Source organism: Fonsecaea pedrosoi, assembly GCF_000835455.1.
Source record: "Fonsecaea pedrosoi CBS 271.37 unplaced genomic scaffold supercont1.4, whole genome shotgun sequence".
Classification (NCBI taxonomy): domain Eukaryota; kingdom Fungi; phylum Ascomycota; class Eurotiomycetes; order Chaetothyriales; family Herpotrichiellaceae; genus Fonsecaea; species Fonsecaea pedrosoi.
Window position 1 is genome coordinate 4,358,179 of NW_013550612.1, and position 19,633 is coordinate 4,377,811.

Below are 19,633 nucleotides of genomic sequence, written 5' to 3' on the forward strand. Positions count from 1 at the left end.
AAGCCACCCCAAGCACAAGTTTGTGAGTGCCAGCAACCAGCAACGAATTCATGGCATCGACAGCGACTGTCGGAAGGACAATTTTGCTAAGTATTGTGTGATGGTATTTTCACGCACAGTTGGTCCGCTCGGCAAATCAGTGGCCTCGAGGTTGGGAATTAGGACTCATTTGCGACGCGACACGGGCTCGATTGTATAGGAAGTGGATATGGTTCCGCCGCTCCTTTGGCCGAGATTCAGAAGGTACTGGAGCATAAGACGCAAGAGAAGGGACGGAACGACGATTCGCGCGAAGGGAATGACAATTTGCAAAGGTCAGTAAGGTCAGTCAAGAGAGTGGGAAGGGAAGTCGAGGGAGCGGACGTTGGTACTGGTACTGGCTGAGTAGTGTTTAGTGGAGGAGGGCGCAGGTGTGGAAAGAGAGGCATGAAAAACAGCGAAAGAGGGAAAAGCACAGGAAGGCGGCGGCTTTGGTTGGTCGCCGGTGGTCACCTGCGGGTGCCTTCCAGGCCACAAAGTCACAGTTGTCCAGCCCGTTCTGAAGCCCGGGGGGGAGTTGAAGGTGCTGAAGGTTCAGCTGCCACGCGAGAATGGAGGAGCCAGCTAGTTGAGGTCTGTGCGGTTGCTAGCTAATCAGGCTCATTACGGGTGAAGGTGGGCCAATCTCAGCTGCATCCGAAGGGCCTTGATAGGCGCGGATACGTCAAGGGCCATCCCCTCGGTCGGGACCTGCAGCTAAAAGGCGCAGAATGAACTCTGTAAAGGACTCGAGGGCTCTCGCTTACCGAGTCTCAGAAGAAATTACCATGGTGCTGTGGTGGCCATGGCGGACAGGTGAGTAAAAGGATGACGACCATGCTAGAGGGCGGGTGGAGTGCCCATCACCCTCAAACGAAATATGATCAGCGAAATGAACTTGTCGATCAACACACTTTTCTCAACCCCAACCTCGCTCGTTACCAGGCACCCAGGGTAGGTACTTTCTGGTGCTATATCTTGTGTACTGTAGACTTCAGTAGTCACCAAACATCCCAAAACAAGTATCCTAGAGGCGATGCTGTGCCTCATCAATATGTACGAGAACTGAGCACATGGTTACCAAGTATCTCGTACGTAGCCTCGCTAGGCGGCCTCAGCGTCTTCCCACCTCGTACTGCGGGAAAATGCAGTGGTACCTAGCTCGCTAGATATCATACTACTCGGCACAAGGTATTCGGAACTCTTGCTCTTACTGCCTAGCTACTAGGTGACTATCTAGCGTTTCTCGCACGGGACCAGTCACTACTGTGTCACAGGCTGCACTGCTTCATTATTTACCATCAACTCTTTTCCTCCCCACGCCGCCGCCTACGCTCGACCACCCGTTTTCCATCATTATCTGGTTTGTTATTCAATACGTTATTCAATACACCAATCAAAGGAGTGCGAATGAAAGACCCAGTCTATCGTTGACACCCACCGCTGACCTGGTCTTTCGAACGCCGTGGTTTCACCTATTACCAAGCTCTTCCATTGGCCCGACCTCTAATACCTATTCTGTCCGTGCAGAATGATGGCGATCTCGTTTACATATGAAAGAATATGTAAAGATGACACTTCATCTGCAAAAGGACAAATGGTATGATTAGGATATCTTACACGCTTGGATTTTCAGTTGGAACACACCCCACCTGGCTTAACGACAAAGTTGAAATGGTTGTATAATATGTCCTCGGTACGAGGTACAGTGCCTTTTTGCCTGTGAGGAGCGGCTCGCGTGCTTGGGAGGGCACTAGACTTCCATCCAGGGCAGCTGAAGAGGTTTGACGATAAGCTTTTGTTGCCAAGTTGATTGTGGTGAAGGAGAATTGTGCGATGCTAGAATACAAGTATCTAGCATTGGCAGCAATCCTGAAGCCCTTTGATAGCCCTTTCATCACCCTCACATTCCTCCACAATCATTACCTAGTTTCCTTCTGGCATAATGGCGCACATCGTCCTTCCAATTGCCTTCACGATACTTAGTTGTATCCATCCAGGCGTATGCTGGAACCAGCCTTGAACCGCATGCAAGGCTCGAGGGAATTTTTCTGTTGTCCCGGAACAGAGTTTTTCCAGTCCCCGACATTGCTCCGAACTCTCGAAAAAACTTTGGCTTGGCTGACGCAGCCACGCGTCGCCGCCACCACGCAGCCGGTACTATCGAAGAAGTTTTCTCCTTCAACAACCTCTATTCTCGTATCGCATACCACCACAACCGATATATGGAGAACCCGTGTCTGCTGCAAAACACCGTGTCTATTTTTGCCCCCTTTCTAAACTAGTCTAGCCCAGCTCCTATCGTCTCCTCGGTATGTCCACATGAGGTGCCGTGATCTCGTTGTAACCTCACGCCCTTCAGTAAACGATCACCAGCTCCACTCTACCGATTATCCTCCTGTAAAATCCGAGCACTCAGTGGTCAATGGAGGATACAATTGATCGTATACAGTGTGTCATTGGTACCGTCAACGATTTTGCCAGTGGAAAGTGGGACCGTGACATCTGGATTTGCATCTCAGCCAAGTGATAAGGTAGCCTTGCCCCAAAGCTTTCAATATGCGACATTTTATCATCCACAAAATTTTCACATTCTCCGCTTCGGTTATGTTCTGTAAATGTTTCCATTCGTTGCTTGCTATCAAATGCCATCGCATATTGCCGACGATCGACGCGTGCTGCCGACCCTTTGGTCTATATCTTATTATGAATCCCCCCTCAGCTCTATCAACTCTTCCCCGTCAGGAGATTACCCCCTTGTTATCACTCCCACAATAACGAGCTGCAATGGAGAAGGACGTTGAAGCAATGTCGGCAAGCCCCAGTGGCAGCTCCGACTTCTCCCAAGGAAAGGTCGAATTTCCTCGAGCTTCAACCGCGTTCGGTCGGTTCGTGGATGGGTTTAAACGCAATCCCCATGCCCGGGTCACGACACAAGCCATTGATGCGAATGGCAGGGTGCTCGCAGACCAGCCTCCCGCCGAGCCCGCTTTGGCAATGAAGTTGAAGGGACGCCATCTCCAGATGATCGCGATTGGGGGCTCGATCGGGACTGGCCTTTTTGTAGGCTCTGGTTCCGCACTGGCCAACGGAGGTCCTGCATCATTGATCATTGCGTATGGTCTGATAGGAATCACGTTGTACTGCACGACCCATGCTCTGGGTGAACTTGCGGTGCAGTATCCGGTTGCTGGAGCATTCTCTGTTTACGCCAGTCGATTCGTGGACGAGGCCTGGGGCTTTGCAATGGGCTGGAAGTGAGTATCGCAGTGCTGATCCCTTGTCCTGCTGAGTCTGACTCTCTCTCCAGCTATGCACTCCAGTGGCTTGTGACACTTCCGCTTGAAATTGTCGCCGCGTCTCTGACACTTGAATTTTGGCCTGGCACAAGGGACGTCAATGGGGCGGCTTGGGTGACCATATTCTTGGTAGCCATTATTCTCATCAACTTCTTCGGTGTCAGAGGCTATGGCGAAGCCGAATTCATTTTCTCGATCATCAAAGTCATCGCCGTCATCGGCTTTATCATACTCGGTATCATCATCAATACTGGTGGTGTCCCGGGCGATTCTCGAGGCTATATCGGCACCCACTACTGGTATGATCCAGGCGCTTTTGTAAGCCAAGCACCGTTTGCCATACCTTGCCTGGATACTGATTTACTATTAGAACCACGGATTCAAGGGCTTGTGCTCTGTGTTTGTCACTGCCGCATTCTCTTTCAGCGGAACCGAGTTGGTAGGCCTAGCTGCTGCAGAGACCGAGAACCCTCGCATCGCATTACCCACGGCCGTGAAACAAGTCTTCTGGCGAATCGCCCTGTTTTACATGGTGTCTCTTACCATTGTGGGCGTCCTCGTTCCCTACAATGACCCACAACTTCTGAACGGCAGCTCCTCATCCGACGCCAACGCCTCTCCGTTTGTCATTGCCGTCCGCAACGCCGGGATCGATGCGGTGCCTTCCATTATGAATGTGGTCATCCTCATTGCAGTCCTGTCTGTGGGAAACTCCTCCGTTTACGGCTCCAGCCGTACTCTAGCCGCACTCGCAGATATGGGGCAGGCCCCCAAGATCCTGGGCTATGTTGACCGTGAAGGCCGTCCGTTGGTTGCTATTATTGTCTCCTCCCTCATCGGGTTCCTGTGCTACATTGTCGCGGCTGGTCCGGACACCACAACCCAGGCTTTCAATTGGATGATTGCTATCAGCGGCCTGGCTTCAATCTTCACCTGGTAAGCAGTGCTGAACTCCCGAAAATCCCGCGCTCTGACTGACCTGTCTATCTAAGGGGCACTATCTGCCTATGCCACATCCGCTTCCGCAGTGCCTGGCGTCTTGCTGGCCGTAGTTTGGACGAACTCGCCTTCAAATCACAGGCTACTGTGTATGGCTCATGGATAGGACTGGTCATGAACATCCTGATTCTCGTGGCGCAGTTCTGGACAGGCTTTGCACCCGTTGGCTATGCTGACATGTCTGCCTCCGAGTTGGTGGAGTATTTCTTTGAAGTCTACCTTGCAGCACCTATCGTCCTCGCCATGTTTATTGGCTATAAGTTGATAAAGAGGACCAAGATCCGAAAGATCGGCGAGATTGACATTACAAGCGGGAGGAGAGAAGTCCACAACCTCAAGGAGATACTGGAAGAGGAGCGCAGAATTCAAACCACGTGGCCATGGTGGAAGAAGATCTGGAAGACTGTCTGCTAGACAGGTCGAGCTTGACACGACTTGTATACATACACGCAAAACTAATGTGAATGACTTACTTTGGACGAACTGTTCCTTTTACTTTCATAGTGGGAAACTATTATTCCCTAGCCTATACCTCGTATAGCTCGCTGATAATGGCCCCTACTGAGTGCCAACCCCCGCCCTAAAAATCATGTCCTGATGAACTGGGGCGAGGCTCTTAGCCAGAAGCATCAGCTCGTACAGCGGTTGGGCATAGGAGAGGGTAACAGCTATCGCACAGTAATAACAAAACAGCATAGAGAGTCCTGATCAGATAGATTCCATAACTTAATTGATCACTATCTTTAACTCATTGATTAAGTTGTTCGTTAGTTATTCAGATGGATAGATCCTGTTGAAGGATCAAGGAAAAAGGAATCTCAGAACTAGTGTTAGAGATCCAGCTGATCAGTGTCATCCTGTACGTTGTGCAGGCAAATCCCACTAATCACGTTTCAGCCTTTAGACTCCCCCAGTACACTACATACAGCTTTTTTCCTGTAGCCTACATTATCACGGCCTGTCATTAGGTAATCCTGAGAAATGCCTAGAACCCCCGCCGTATCCCTAAGCTGGCTGGCTGGGAGCTTGACTATGGGGAGACTCTCCTAATGCTGTGGATAATCTGTGTTGTGCACCTCCTGCAGCTGCCATCCATCAGTTGTACCGCAGTCTATATTGTTACATCTATCGGCGGCCGTTTGGGAGCCTTCACATTAGATATGTATTGTCGAAATTCTTTGCTATTCCTTACAACCTCTCCCTCCTCGGGGCAAACCAAAAATAGTGCCTTTATCACTTTGTGTGGGATTGCCGCTCAGGAAAAGGGATGGCGTCTGAGCCTGAGTCTACCAGAATACGAAAGTCCCATCTCGGCCCTAGGCCGCAAACTCGTTGCGCGAATGGTGCGGGAGCACGAGACCCAAACGTTGCGCACAAGTGCAGAGAACCAGAGCCTTTCCGACATCTATCTCTCTGCCTCTCTCTCTCTCTCTCAAGCAAACACGTCAGCCCAGTACCGAACACCCTTCAAGCCGTTAACCCATGCTTCAGCCGCCTCCTGCGAGACACCCTTGGCGCCCATGAAGATCTTGGCCATGACTTTGTTGACTTCGGTTCCCACGGCACCGGCGCCACACATATAAATCCGCGCATTCCGTATAAAGAGCTCCGTTGCCTCGCTTCTGTCGTGCCAGATCCTGTCCTGGACATGGCGACAACCGAAGCTCTGGTCCGGTGCTCGTGAATATGCGTGGCGCACTTTCACCGCGCCTTGCGCTTCCCACGCGGCGAATTCGCTCTTGTAGAGCTCGTCCCGATCGGGCGATCCGCAGCCGTAAAACAGCAGTGCGGGGCCAAGCTCTTTCCCAGACTTGATCTTGAGCGCGCGCTCTTGGACAAACGCTCTAAAGGGCGCCAGGCCCGTGCCGGCGCAAACCATCAGCACCGGAGTGACGTCCTCAAGAGGGAGATGGAAGCCTGCGTGACTCGGGCGCACCGCAACGTGGATCCAGTCGCCTGGTGCACGCGATCGGAGGTAATTGCTGCAGACTCCCAAGAAACGGTCCTTGTCTGGATCTCCACCCCTTGTCGGAGCATCGAGAACCGAGTAGGTGATTGTACACTTGGACGGGTCATCCAGAGGGGAGGACGAAATACTGTACTGTCGGATTCGCATCAATGGGAGTGCCTCCAGAAATTGTCCGAGCGAGAATTGTGCGTTGGGATATCTCTCCAGGATGTCGAGAAGGGACTGGTTCTTGTCCGAGATCTCTTTCTTGAAGGCGTCGCTCGCGAGCCTCTCCAAGCTTTCCCTCGCGGCAGGTTCTGCAATTGTTGCAGCCACCTGCTTCAATTGCTTCGATGTCGCTGGCTGCGACAGTTCGACGAGGGCCGACAGGACTTCAAAAAGCGGCAGAGGTCTCCCCGAAGGGAGCGCTGTGTGAGTTTCGGGCTTGATGGTGATCATGGCATCCCAAGGAAGACCGAATCTTGCAAGGCATCTCCGCACATTTCTTGTCGGATTGAAGGGGAGGACTGCCAGGTAGTCTCCAGCCCTGTATGACATTCCTGAAGGCAACTGAATCTCGAGGTGTCGCTTCTCAGGTCCGTTTGGCGCAGTCAAAAGTCTTGTCGTGAGCACCAGACCTTGTTTGAGATCCTGCCGCAGGAAACTCGCTCTGCTGTCAGCAGATATCTGAATGTCGAGTCCGGAGGACCGAGGGTCTTCTCCACCCTCTGGTGCGACCCGGAAAGCTTTGGCAACAGCAGGCCACAACTGCTCGTCTTTCCATGTATCATACGTATCGAACAACATAGCATCATTTGCGTCGCCAGCTCCTCTAGCCGTCAAACGCTCAGCGCCTCTTTCGGAAAGGGTGGCGTCCACCAGCTTGGGGATCCTGTGGTAGGTGTTTTGCCAGTCACCTTCAAAACGTCAGCACACCACCATTACTGAGCTTCTTGTTCTTCTTCTTCTTCTAGCGCACTTACGATTTCCACATCCAAACACGGCATATTTGACTCCGCTGGCTTCTGTGCCTTGTAACCCTTCTAGCCAAGAGACAAAATGCGCTGCGTTGTCCGGTGGCTCTCCTTCGTAGCTTGAGGTGATGATCACCACTGGGCCTTTCTTGGGTAACGCATCCACCGCCTTATTTAAGATTTCAACTTTGGCCTGGAAGCCGTGGGAAGCGGCAGAGGACGCCAAAGAGTTCGCCATAGCCTCACAGGTTCCAGTGTTGGACCCGTAAAAGATTGAGAGTATTGGTAATTTCGAGTCTGTATGATCCGAATTTCCGCTTGCCGGCGCTGGCGATGGCTGGTGCTTAGCTGTATCTCTGGGGATCGACCGTCCAACAAACCTGGTTTCGATGTCGGGTCGCCGAGCTTTCGCGCGCATAAAAAAACCCTTTGGCTTGACAGTCAATGTAGATTGAAGCACAAGCTGATAAGTGGGATCCGACATGCTGAAGTCGAAGTTCTGGAGCAACATGGCCAGAGCCAACAGGGCCTCCTGCCACGCAAATGGTCGACCAATGCATGCGCGCGAGCCATTCCCGAATGGCTGGTTTCAATATTAGTCAGTCGTCGTCATGAGGTCCCAGAGGGACAAGGCATCACGTACTTTCCACGCGTTGGGAGCAAGTTTGCTGAATGCCTCATTCAGCATTCTCTCTGGGCGGAACTGCTCGGCGTCCTCGCCATACACCGCAGGATCCTTGTGGATAGCCATCAAGAAACAGACCAATGCCATATCCTTTGTGACGTGGTACTTTCCCCCGATCACTTCATCCTGCTTCGACCTGACCGTGAATGCTGGTGCAGGAGGGTGAAGCCGTAATGTTTCCCTCAAGACGGCGTTGAGGTATTCCAGTTTGGAGAGGTGCTGTACCGTAACTGTATCGTCTCCAATCACTGTGTTGACCTCCTTTTGGGCTCGTTGGTAAGCTTCCGGGTTCTTCAGAAGCTCATAGAATACAAAGGAAAGAAGCCCCGAGGTGGTCTCATGGCCTGCCAGGTTAGCGGAGCGTATCCATCCCAGTGGTGAAGAATGGAGATTTTACCTGCGATGAGAAACGTGATCATGTTGTGAGCGATACTCTCGTTGCTCAGATTCTCGCCTGTCTGAGGATCTTTGTTGTACAGCATCGCATTCAGGAGATCTTTCTTGTCGGTGGGATTCTCGCGACGATGCTTGACGAGATCGGTCGAAATCTTGAGCATCAGGTCCACGTTGTCCTGAAATTTCTTGTCCGCGGCTTGGTAGAAGTAGCTAGGGAGTGGTGGTCGTCGTGCACGCTCCCCGGCACCAGTCAACACCCCGACCATTGCATTGACAAACGGATGCATTTCTTCCGTGTAAAACGAATTGAATCGAGTCCCCATCGCACACCTTTACTTGTTCAATTGAAGGTCCGAGTACGAAGGGACTCACTTACAAAGCAATGGAGTCCAGGGTTAACCGAGTAAAGTCATCCGTGACTTTGATATCATGCTCTGGACCATAGCGGGCCCATTTCAGTACCAGCTGGGTGGCAATATCATACATCTCTGGAGACCAAGAGTCAGTACACCACGACAGTTGGCATTGGGAAGCATTGAGGCACACCCACCATCGTACATGTCACGAATGGATATGGGCCCGAACGCCGGCATTAATGCTCGATGCGCCACACCCCAATTGTGCTCCCCCGGGAAGGCAGTGAATAGGCCGTCATGGACAGCGCTTCGAATGTGTAAAAGAGCCCCGGTGACGGCTTTCTCAAATCGTTTTTCGTCCATTAGCTCGTTGAAAAGCTCTCGCCGGCAGATAAAGACTCTTTCGTGCCCGCCCAGGGTCAGCTTGAATATCTCTCCTAGATTGTCATTGTGAGTCTAGTTCCAGAGACATTCCCTTCTTCCTACCCAAAAAAAAAACATTACAACTGCACTTACCATATCTATTAGCCAGGTTCGAAAGGCTCATCATAGGATATTCCGCATCAATATCGAGAGCATTTCCAATAATAGGATATCCTCTGGGAGACGGGATAGGTTCCGCCATATTGGTCAGTCAGACAAGGCACCGGTACAGCCTCAATAACCCAGACTTGGACGAAAAGGATTCCGTTGCATGGAGCCCCATAAGTGGGCATGTTGATAGCTTTATCTTCTTGCACTTCTTTTGGGGAGGGGAGGAGGGGGGGTTTGTTGGGGTCGAGGAAACACCAAGAGTCGTCCATATCGCCCACCACTCGACTCGGGATGGTGTGATATCTTCCTTTGGACCAAAGTCTACAAAGTTTGGGAGAAGGGCAAAAGCAACATCGCGGGTCGGTGGCGGACCTCGATTTGAGTTGTGGGGGAGGAGATAGTACAACTGATAGCTGAGTGGCTTATATTGGTACTAGCAATACATAACTGGGCTTTTACATCGCCACTGGAGAACTTAATACGACAACAAAGAGAGACGTCAATGAGCTGAGGTCATTAGGTTCAGATGCTTCAGGATTGGGCGACTCGCCTGGACCCCAGTTGCATTGGGCCATTCCAACATGGTGCAAGGGGTGGGTCGCTCGTCAACTGACCCGATTTGCCTGTCACCTTATAGTCGGTGGGGAGTTTCATCCATCCACATCCAATCGCATTCGAGGGAGGGCCGTCCGTCTCCGGCCTCTGTGCCTCTGGCTTGCATGTTCTCACTCCTCTTGCTCTTAGTTTCTCGCTGTGACCTTTGAGTTATTGTTCAGCTCGATAGGTAAGGGTAAGCGGGTTGCCCAGCCGGGTCGGTTTCAGTCGTCCGAATCTCCCAAAAAGATGTCAATCGATGCTTGAGGACTGTTCCTGTTCATATTTGTAGCATCTGAAAATCTATCTCTCGAACCCCAACGTGTGCAGCGACATGTCTGCCATCACGGCCTCGGTCATCCGAGAGTGTCGACCTGATCTGACAGTCTACGAGGCTGTTTACAAGAAGATTCATGCAAACCCCGAGCTATCTCACTGCGAGTCCGAGACAGCCTCATTAATTATTCAGCATCTCCGGGGCTTGAGCGCCGATTTTGAGATTCGGGCAGGGATCGGGGGCCATGGGTTGATTGCGATCTTGCAGAATGGAACTGGGAAAACCGTCCTGCTCCGAGCAGACATCGATGCGTTGCCGGTCGCAGAGCGAACGGGCCTCGAATACGCCAGTCTACGAAGGCAAATCGGCGGCGATGGAAAAGAGACGCCAGTGATGCATGGTAGGGACCATTCCATTTCGATCCCGGCAGAGGAGGAGTTGACTGATGGCTCTTTACAGCTTGCGGACATGACTTTCACGCTGTCTGCTTACTGATCGCAGCGGAGACTCTTCTGAGGGCACGCCAATTTTGGACGGGGACACTCGTGTTCCTCTTCCAACCAGCGGAAGAGGCTGGGGATGGAGCCCTAGGAATGGTCAACGACGGCTTATATGACAGTTCGAGGCATAACTGTCCAATTCCCGACATTGTTCTGGGGCAGCACGTGGCCCCGATTCGGGCCGGGGTGGTTGCATCCAAAAATGGCCCCATTATGAGCTCCTCGGACAGCCTCAAAGTCACCATCTTTGGCCGAGGCGGACATGGAAGCATGCCTCATCGTTGTATCGACCCCGTGGTTATCGCCAGTCATATCGTCGTCCGTCTCCAAACAATTGTCAGTCGGGTGGTACCTCCTGACGAAGTCGCCGTCATCACGGTCGGGTCCATCCATGCTGGCGAAGCGGAGAATGTGATCAGCAATCGCGCTTTTTTTACTGTCAACATTCGAACACTCGATGAAGAAGTACGACGCACCGTCCTCGATCATGTTGAGAGAATAATCAAGTCCGAGTGCGAAGCAGGGTTTTGTGAGAAGGGCCCCCAGATTGAACATCATATGAGCCTTCCAGTCACCGCAAACTCGGAGAAGACTGAAACGAAACTCGAACAAACCTTTGCGCAGATTTTCGGGAACGAGTTTGTGGTCGCACCAAAAAGCAGCCTGGCAAGCGAAGACTTCAGTATCCTTGCTGGGTCGATTGGAAAACCCTACTGCTTCTGGCTATTCGGCGGTATAGATCAACAGCAGTGGGATTCCCTAGCCGCGCAGGGGAAGCTAGACACTGTGCCGATCAACCACAGCCCGGACTTTGCGCCCGCAATCCATCCGACCCTTCAAACTGGAGGGGATGCCATGGTTGCGGCAACTCTCGCTTTCTTGGAATCTTCCACATAGCCATCCCCCATCGGGCGAGAGCTGCCGAGTGCCCGCTGATTGGAGGGAGAGTAGCGAAGAGAAGTTAGGAGCCATTTGCCTCAGTGCGTGACGTGTCTATGTACTTGATCCCACAACAGACTCCTGAGGCTATTGTATCTCGGCGCGCTTGGTCTGTTGGAACTCTCGCCGCATTGGTACTGGTCGGCACATGTATAAATAGTCAACTGGATTGATTCGCAGGTGGACTTTGGCACTAGTACCGCTAGGAACCACTAGCTGGATCTTAATTATTCGGTTGATGACACCCGGGCCATTGCCGGGCTCGACTCGCTTAAACCCTGCCACCAGCTGCCAATCAATCAATTACAACAACCATGCTCCAACCCACAACCAGTTGGGGCTCAAGAGCCACAGGTTTCCCTTCTGTACCAGAGCTGGGCCAGTGGCTGAACGTCCTACACACAAGAAGTGTGTGACAGAAGCTTTGAGCTAAACGTCCATACAAGCTGAACCTCAGTCTTCCATGAAATGCTAATAAAACAAACAATCCTCCCACCAGGGGAGTAATGTCTGAAGCGGAACCGCGCATGGCAAATTCAGTCTCGTCAGACCCTCCGATGGCTGCGATAGCTCCTGTGAGCAATGCAGGTCGGCAAAATGCTCTGGCCCATATGACAACCCACCCAGAGCACGGAGACGCCAAACCAAACGGCCTGGAGGTAGATGATGACCACTCTTCGACAGTACATCGTCTCCGCGGATCAAGGGCGCAGACACGTCGCTCTACTTCCTCCGTCACATCCACCTCAAGTGTTTCTACGATTCCTCGACTAGAGGCCGTGGTAGCGCGCGTCAGGAGTCGACCGCCAATCGTCCCGAGCAATTTCACACATGAGCTCGAACATCAGAAAACGACCGTGGAAGATCTGGTCGACTTTGACGGCGCGGATGACACCTATTGGCCCATTAATTGGTCTATGAAGAAAAAGGTCATTACCACGGCGCTGTATAGTTTCACGACTCTGACGGCCTCTTGGGCCAGCAGTGCATTTAGCCCGGGCACTCAGCAGGTGGCACAACACTTCGGCGTCAGCAACCAAGTCGCGACGTTGGGCACGAGTCTGTTCCTTTTCGGATTCGGCCTCGGTCCTCTCTTGTGGGCGCCGTTGTCTGAGGTATTCGGTCGAAAGGTAAATGCCCACCATGTATCCTTTGATACTTCGTACGGGACGTGAGTGAGAGAGGCCCAAAGATACTTGGAATTCTGAGATGGAGACTGAAGCTGATCGTTTTTCGGAATAGACCTCCGTCCTCCCACCAATGCTCGTTGCTATCTGTTTCGAATTTGCGGCTGGTTCTGCAAGCGATTTCCAGACGCTGATGATAGCCAGATTTTTCGCTGGGTAAGGCAAATCCACCCGAACATAGCAACACCGTACGCATGGCGTTTGTCGGGCCTTTTTCGACTTACATGCTTACCTGTAGGTTTTTCGCGGCCGCGCCGGTAACGAACACGGGTGGAGTCTTGAGCGATCTGTTCCCGCCTTCGCAACGGGGCATCGCCATGGCCGCTTATGCCATGGCCGTGGTGCTGGGGCCGGGTCTGGGACCCATCGTCGGAGCGGCGCTTGTTGTTCAGCCTCGCCTCGGCTGGCGGTGGACAGAGTACTTCTCAGGCATCCTCCAGGTAACTGTGTTGATCGTGGATGTCATATTCCTCGACGAGTCATACCCACCTCGCCTCCTGGTATACAAAGCGCGACGCCTGCGACATCAGAGCGGCAACTGGGCACTGCACGCAAAGTTCGAAGAATGGGATATTTCATTGGGCGAGTTGGCTCGCAAGGTTGGTGCTACGAACGCTATTCGAAACATGACTCGACTTGGGGCCGTGGGCGATGCTGACAACGTCTGATTTAGTTCTTAGTCCGGCCGATACAGCTCTTGACAACGCCAATTTGTTTTCTGATGGCGCTCTACGCGAGCTTTTGCTACGGCATCCTATACATGCAGCTTGGTTCGCTCCTTCACACTCCATAGTTATCTTCTCTTTCTCTAATGTTCTGGACATAGGAGCAATCCCTCTCATCTTCGAGCAGCATCGCGGCTGGAGAGCTGTCCCGGCATCCGTCCCATTCTCGTCGCTGCTAGTGGGATCCTTTCTCGGCGCCGTCGTTAACGTGTACAACCAAATGGTCTACAACAAGAAAACGGCTGGGAAGGTAGCGCCCGAACTGCGCCTCCCACCGATGATGGTCGGATCGGTATTTTTCAGCGCGGGCTTGTTTATCACAGGTTGGACCGCGGATCCGTCATATCCCTGGATCGCGCCCGTGATCGGGATTGCCATGACCGGATTCGGCTTCTTCACCGTCTTCCAGGCGGCGCTGAACTACCTGGTCGACACGTTTAGTGCCTACGCGGCGAGCGCGGTGGCCGCCAACACGTTCCTGCGGTCGTGCTTTGCCGGAGCGTAAGCAATTTTCCCTGCCGTTTTCCTTTTCTCTCCCCCTCTTTGGGTGCTTTACAGAGACGGAAATAAACTGACAACTTCTTCCCATAGATTCCCCCTCGCGATCGCTCCGCTCTACAACCGTGTGGGAATCCCATGGGGCACGAGTATCTTTGGATTCTTTGCCATTGCAATGGTGCCCGTGCCGTGGGTCTTTTACATCTTCGGCGGGCGGATCCGAAAGAAGGGTAAATGGAGTCGGTAGATACATACCCGAGTAGGTATAGATGAAAGAATATCTTCAAAGACTTTTTCCCACCCTATCGTGAAAGGATACGCTATTACTGCTAGAACATCATGCCCAAAACTTTTGCAAGTGAATCAATACGTGCAAGACATTTCTGTAGCCAGCGATCTAGGCTCCAACATCGGTTAGGTCAACCCACTGGGCTTGACGCCGGGTCGTGTTCCATCTTCACCTAGTTTCCACCATTACAAACCATCCTCAGTCATCCAAAGCCATCCCATCTTGCTGAACGTGGCAGATGAGCGCAAGTCCATCACGTCGTCGACTTATTCCGGTTACAGTGGATCAGGCGAGACCGCCAAGATTGCTGCCATGATTGAAACCAAGCCCTGGGACAAAACAACTTCTATCCAGAACATCCGAGGCGAGGAAGAAACGCGCAGCGAACAAGGCCGAGCGTAACAAGGAGGCCGGATTTAAGAAATAGGGAAAAGGACTTAGACTGGTATGCTCATTGATGAGCCTTACATGGATCGCAAGTGGCTGAGATAGTTGCTCCAGTCACGGCGTTTTTACTCGACAAATCCTATAGTGTCAACTCTCCAGTATCTGGCCACGACGTTCTGAAATATGCCGGCGTCCTCTTCGGAGTGAGCAAGCGCAAAAAGGGGTTGAATTTTGTTGATGAACAAGTTGTACGCGATCCGCGAAATTTTTACAGCGGTCAAGTACTAGTGCTGTTTTCTCTGAAGAGAGTCTCTCATTGCTTAAGCATAGTCACGAGGGCGAATTGGGAATTCCTCCCCCTCATTGTCTTCTTCCAGGATCTGAATGAATTCTTTACACGCACTCTCGAACTCCTGTTTATTCTCTCTTATCCCTTCTCCATCAAGATCATCGAGCTCGTGTCCAGAGGGCTAGAAAGGTGGATGTTGCATTTCCACGGGCAAAACACAGCTCCACTTAATGTCTACAATACCTGTGATGTTATATTTTTGTCCACAAAGAAATTACTTTCGTGTAAATCCGTGAATTGAAAGATAGGCGGCTTTCGCTGTAATGGTAAATTCCTGAATCTCGGGTATAGTGCCTGTAGAGCGACGATGGTAGCCATCTGACCTTCTAAGTCGAGTTTACTACGGGCCGCATTTGGTTGATGTATTAATCGCTGACTGTGGCAGTTTAGGAGATTAAGGAGGTACGAGTCGGTAGACGAGTAACAGTAGTCTCGGGAGATTTGCGTCTGGATACCTTCATTTTCGAGTATAGCTAATCCCCTCGTCAACGGTCGATCGCTGAGACTCACCTCTCTAGAGTCGTAAACGGTAAAGGAGCCGATCCTAGACAGCGGGCGCGATAAGTTGAGAAGTATCCCTTATAGACTCCGGAAAAGTATTCTCCGATGTTCTGCGGTAGGACGTTCTACCGTAGAGAGCATTCGCCCTCGCTCTTCCTCGAAGAACTCCATCAATAGATAGCCGCTCTTCAATGAGAAATGACTTTGATAGGCAACGAATGGCCGGAAATATGGTTTTCGAAAGATCCACGACTAGTAATATTTCAGAGATATTAACGCTCGCTGGTACTAGGGCGCGTGCTCTAGAGCCGAGAACTATCATCTGTGAGTCGATCGATAATCGAAAAGAGTACTTACTTACATATAGGCCGCCTGGGAGTCTAAAACTCCTACAGATGTGGAATGGGAACGCGAGGGTGATGCCGAGATACGTGAGTAAATAAAGCGGCCTCATAACGGAGCTTTTCGTCTATTAGTGTAGTCATGTATAGTCTACCCAGCCGGTAAGGAGAAGGGTACCTAATCAGTACCCGTCGAGCACGCCAGTTACTGATGAGAATAGGGATATAGAGGTTAAATGTCCCCTTATTCAGCCACTGGGATCTTTCTGTAACTCTGAACATCTGGTGTGATCTTAAGTTCAGATGTTGAGCAACGATTGCTTCGATGGTAGGTATCTCATTTTCAAGATACTCAGCGAATTCCTTTCTTAAATGATCCTATTCTACGTGTATCAGTATATTATCGTCTTCTTCCTCGAGCTCTTGCATCGGTTATTCCCATTGGCATCCCTCTTCTGTCTCGTTTGTTTGATCGTCTTGCTGCGGCGGCATGTTGACGAGTTAACGCAAGCGAATACTGGCCGAATGACAGGTACAGGGTGAAAATAATCGAAAAGTAGTCAACCGCCCCAGCCTCAGTCGAAGTTCTCAGAGGTGGAATTAGTGAAGGTTGCTTATTCACATGCAAGAGTATCTCAGGTTAAAGTAGCGAGGCCTAGGGTTGCCCTCAGGTCCAAGGATGGAAATGGAAAGTTCGCCTGTCGAGATTCCGACCTCGAATTCCCTGCCTCCTGAAATCGCGAAGCGCTTGTCTCTGATTGGCAAGGCTGAACGGGGCAGCCGCCAAGGCTGAATCCTCTCCTTCGCCGCCTTGCGATCGATTGACCTCCCCTTCACTTACATAGCAATGCCTTATCCCCTCGCCATTATACCTCAGTGTTACATCAATACTGCGTAGACAGCAAAAATTATCCATCATGCATATCTCCTCGCGCTCTTATGCTTCCTGTCACCCCGGATCAATGCATTCCTCGCTTGGTAGAAGCCTTATTAGAGAACCTGACACACTATCGGCCGGAGGACGGATAAAGCATGGCAGTGCTCTTAACCTAATCCCTACCGGTCAGGTCACTGACGTCTGCAATGCAGGCAGCCGTCAGGTCAAACTAGCCAAAACCGCGGGTGAAGGCCATGGACAAAGAGCACGCTGCGCCTTTGCTCCCGGTGGACCCTCTTGCCAGCTCTGCCTCACCTCCACATTCAAGACGAGCAAACAATCACGCGCAGCTTCTTAGGGGAAGATCTGGCTTCTTTATAAGAGGCTTTCATCTTCACGCTCAACAACTCCCGCTCTTGACTGCACCCTGCTACCACCACCAACGACAACGTACTCAAGATGACACAAATTAACCTTCAGACCCGCGAGCACGAAGAGATTCTAAACCTCATCGATACTCTGCGGTTCCAAGGCATTAGTCGTTATGTTGATCTGCCCCAGGTTGTTGTCTGCGGTGATCAGAGCTCCGGCAAATCAAGCGTCCTAGAAGCTATTTCGGGCCTCCGCTTTCCTACCAAAGACAACCTCTGTACCCGGTTCGCGACTGAACTTATCCTACGACGTGGTCCTGCTCCCAAAGTTGTTGTCACCATCATTCCTAATGCCGACCGTACGGAGCGGGATGCCGAACGCCTCTCGAACTTCATACCTCCATCGACCTCCGTCGCCGACTTTGCAGACATTGTCAAATCCGCCGAGAAAGCAATGGGATTGGACAACGACAACACCGTCTTCTCCACAGACATCCTGAGAGTCGAGCTTTGTGGTCCACACCAGCCAAACTTGACCCTTGTTGATCTCCCGGGCATCTTCTGGGCGGGTAATCGTTCCCAGTCAGACAATGATGCCGAGCTGGTACAATCTCTCGTCAAGTCATACATGAAGAGTAAGAGGAGCATCATCTTGGCAGTCGTGTCAGCCAAAAACGACCTGGCAAATCAAATCATCACCAAGCTCGCGCGCGAGATTGACCCCAGAGGCCAGCGGACCCTGGGCATTATCACCAAGCCGGACCTGCTATTTGCTGGATCTGACAGCGAGGCTGCCTTTGTGGAGCTGGCGAAGAACGAGGATGTCTACTTCAAACTGGGATGGCATGTTCTCAAGAACCGCGACTACGATACCAAAGACACAACTTCTGCCGAGCGAGATGCTGCTGAGAAAGAGTTTTTTCAATGCCGCGTGTGGTCCTCGGCGCTGCACAGCACCCAACTTGGAATTGATAACCTGCGCCCCCGACTCAGTCGTGTTTTGCTCGGTCAAATTCTCGCAGAACTTCCTTCCCTGGTACGAGACGTCGAGCGAGAATTGACACTCTGTAAGGGCAAGTTGGCGGCTCTCGGTGTTCCGCGGGGGTCACTCCTCGAACAACGTACTTACCTTTTCCACGCAAGTCAGCAGTTTGTTGATCTCACCAAGTCTTCCGTCCGTGGTACATACGAGGATCCGTTCTTTGAAAGCGCAGATACCGACAAGGGCTACAACAAACGTCTGCGAGCTGTTGTTCAACACACGCTAACTACCTTTGCTGCGAGAATGCGCGCCGAAGGTCATGCCCAAGAGATTGTTGACAAAGCAATAGATGCACATTCGAAGAGAAAATTTGGTCCACAACTCATTTCTCGCAAGTCATACCTTGATTCTGTTGAGGCGCGTATGCGTCGTAATCGTGGTCGTGAACTCCCTGGTCTCTTCAACCCCTCCATTGTGGACGAGTTGTTCTTTGATCAATGCAGACCGTGGCAACATCTGCTCCACGAGACGGAGGAAAAACTGGCCACCGCAGCAAGAGCGACAGTCGAGCTTGTGGTGGAGCATATCTCTGATTCTGTCACTGGGGACGGCATTATGAGATTCCTCATCCGTCCCAACCTAGAGGCCATTGTCTCTAAGCTGCACAAAAAGGTTGAGGAGGTGCTCAAACCACACGTGAAGGGCCATGCTATCACATACAATCACTACTTTACCGAAAATCTGCAGAAGAAGCGGCGTGATGCAGAGCGAGAAGGGCTGGCAGAGAAAATCCGCGCATTTTACGGCGGAGGCCTAGACCCTACTTCGGACAACTCGGAAGAGAGAATGTTTAACTTCAGCACAGACACAGGAGCCCTTCTAACAGCTCTACTCCAAGATACAGAGTCGGATATGTCTAGATTTGCATGCATTGACGCGACGAATGCCATGGAGGCTTACTACAAGGTGAGTTGGCAATCGATCTTTGACGCTGTCCACACGATTGACATTGAAAGGTTGCGCTGAAGTCTATCATCGACTCCTTCGGGGTGTATGCTGTGGAACAATGTCTTCTCAATGAACTCCCAGATATTTTCAAGCCAGAAATGGTCTTCCAACTAGATGATGCTATGGTCACCAGGATCGCGGGCGAATCTCCAGAGTCGCAAGCCGAACGGGAAGGGCTCAACAAGAAGTTGAAAGTGCTTGGGGATACCATGACCACCTTGAGACGCTTGAGAACAGTCGGAATATCCAGTGAGTCACTCTCCTTTCCATGTACTTTTTAGCCTAGAGCTAACTGGCGGCTGCGGCTTTCTAGCAGGCGACCAGGTTTCCGAATCCAGCCCGAACCCTGAAGGAGAGGAGGAGGAGGAGGAGGATGATGATGATTGAAGTGGTTTCTGGCTAGCGGCGAATATCTGACAAGTCTCGTATTGTACGGTGGGCGGAGAAATCCTTGTTGCGAACATCATTGCAAGGCGAGCAGGAGTCAAGACGAAATGTGTTTTTTCAATGACAAGCACGAGACAATTGGACGGGCTTCTTGCGTGTTGGTTACAAAGGTAGGCAGTGGAGAAAGAGCACCCCGTGTTTCTTTCATTCAC

At 51.6% G+C, this 19,633-nt stretch overlaps 5 protein-coding genes across 5 annotated transcripts; 4 read left to right on the forward strand and 1 right to left on the reverse strand.

Moving 5' to 3' along the window:
- Window positions 1–2,805: 2,805 nt before the first annotated feature.
- Z517_07386 (uncharacterized protein) lies at window positions 2,806–4,730 on the forward strand (the record flags this gene model as incomplete). The annotated part of the gene is made up of 4 exons (XM_013429123.1): window positions 2,806–3,275; window positions 3,329–3,635; window positions 3,688–4,253; window positions 4,310–4,730. The coding sequence occupies 4 exons, from the start codon at window positions 2,806–2,808 to the stop codon at window positions 4,728–4,730; spliced, it is 1,764 nt and encodes a 587-aa protein (XP_013284577.1).
- A 1,018-nt stretch (window positions 4,731–5,748) lies between these two features.
- Window positions 5,749–9,300, reverse strand: Z517_07387 (uncharacterized protein; the record flags this gene model as incomplete). Its single annotated transcript, XM_013429124.1, has 7 exons — window positions 5,749–7,181; window positions 7,248–7,821; window positions 7,882–8,267; window positions 8,321–8,649; window positions 8,696–8,807; window positions 8,870–9,112; window positions 9,192–9,300. The coding sequence occupies 7 exons, from the start codon at window positions 9,298–9,300 to the stop codon at window positions 5,749–5,751; spliced, it is 3,186 nt and encodes a 1,061-aa protein (XP_013284578.1).
- An 837-nt stretch (window positions 9,301–10,137) lies between these two features.
- Z517_07388 (uncharacterized protein) lies at window positions 10,138–11,477 on the forward strand (the record flags this gene model as incomplete). The annotated part of the gene is made up of 2 exons (XM_013429125.1): window positions 10,138–10,480; window positions 10,540–11,477. 2 exons carry the CDS (start codon window positions 10,138–10,140, stop codon window positions 11,475–11,477), a joined length of 1,281 nt encoding a protein of 426 aa, XP_013284579.1.
- A 548-nt stretch (window positions 11,478–12,025) lies between these two features.
- On the forward strand, window positions 12,026–14,176 carry Z517_07389 (uncharacterized protein; the record flags this gene model as incomplete). The annotated part of the gene is made up of 6 exons (XM_013429126.1): window positions 12,026–12,649; window positions 12,762–12,862; window positions 12,945–13,305; window positions 13,380–13,476; window positions 13,533–13,932; window positions 14,023–14,176. 6 exons carry the CDS (start codon window positions 12,026–12,028, stop codon window positions 14,174–14,176), a joined length of 1,737 nt encoding a protein of 578 aa, XP_013284580.1.
- A 2,956-nt stretch (window positions 14,177–17,132) lies between these two features.
- Window positions 17,133–19,421, forward strand: Z517_07390 (uncharacterized protein; the record flags this gene model as incomplete). The annotated part of the gene is made up of 3 exons (XM_013429127.1): window positions 17,133–18,992; window positions 19,043–19,283; window positions 19,348–19,421. The coding sequence occupies 3 exons, from the start codon at window positions 17,133–17,135 to the stop codon at window positions 19,419–19,421; spliced, it is 2,175 nt and encodes a 724-aa protein (XP_013284581.1).
- Window positions 19,422–19,633: the final 212 nt, after the last annotated feature.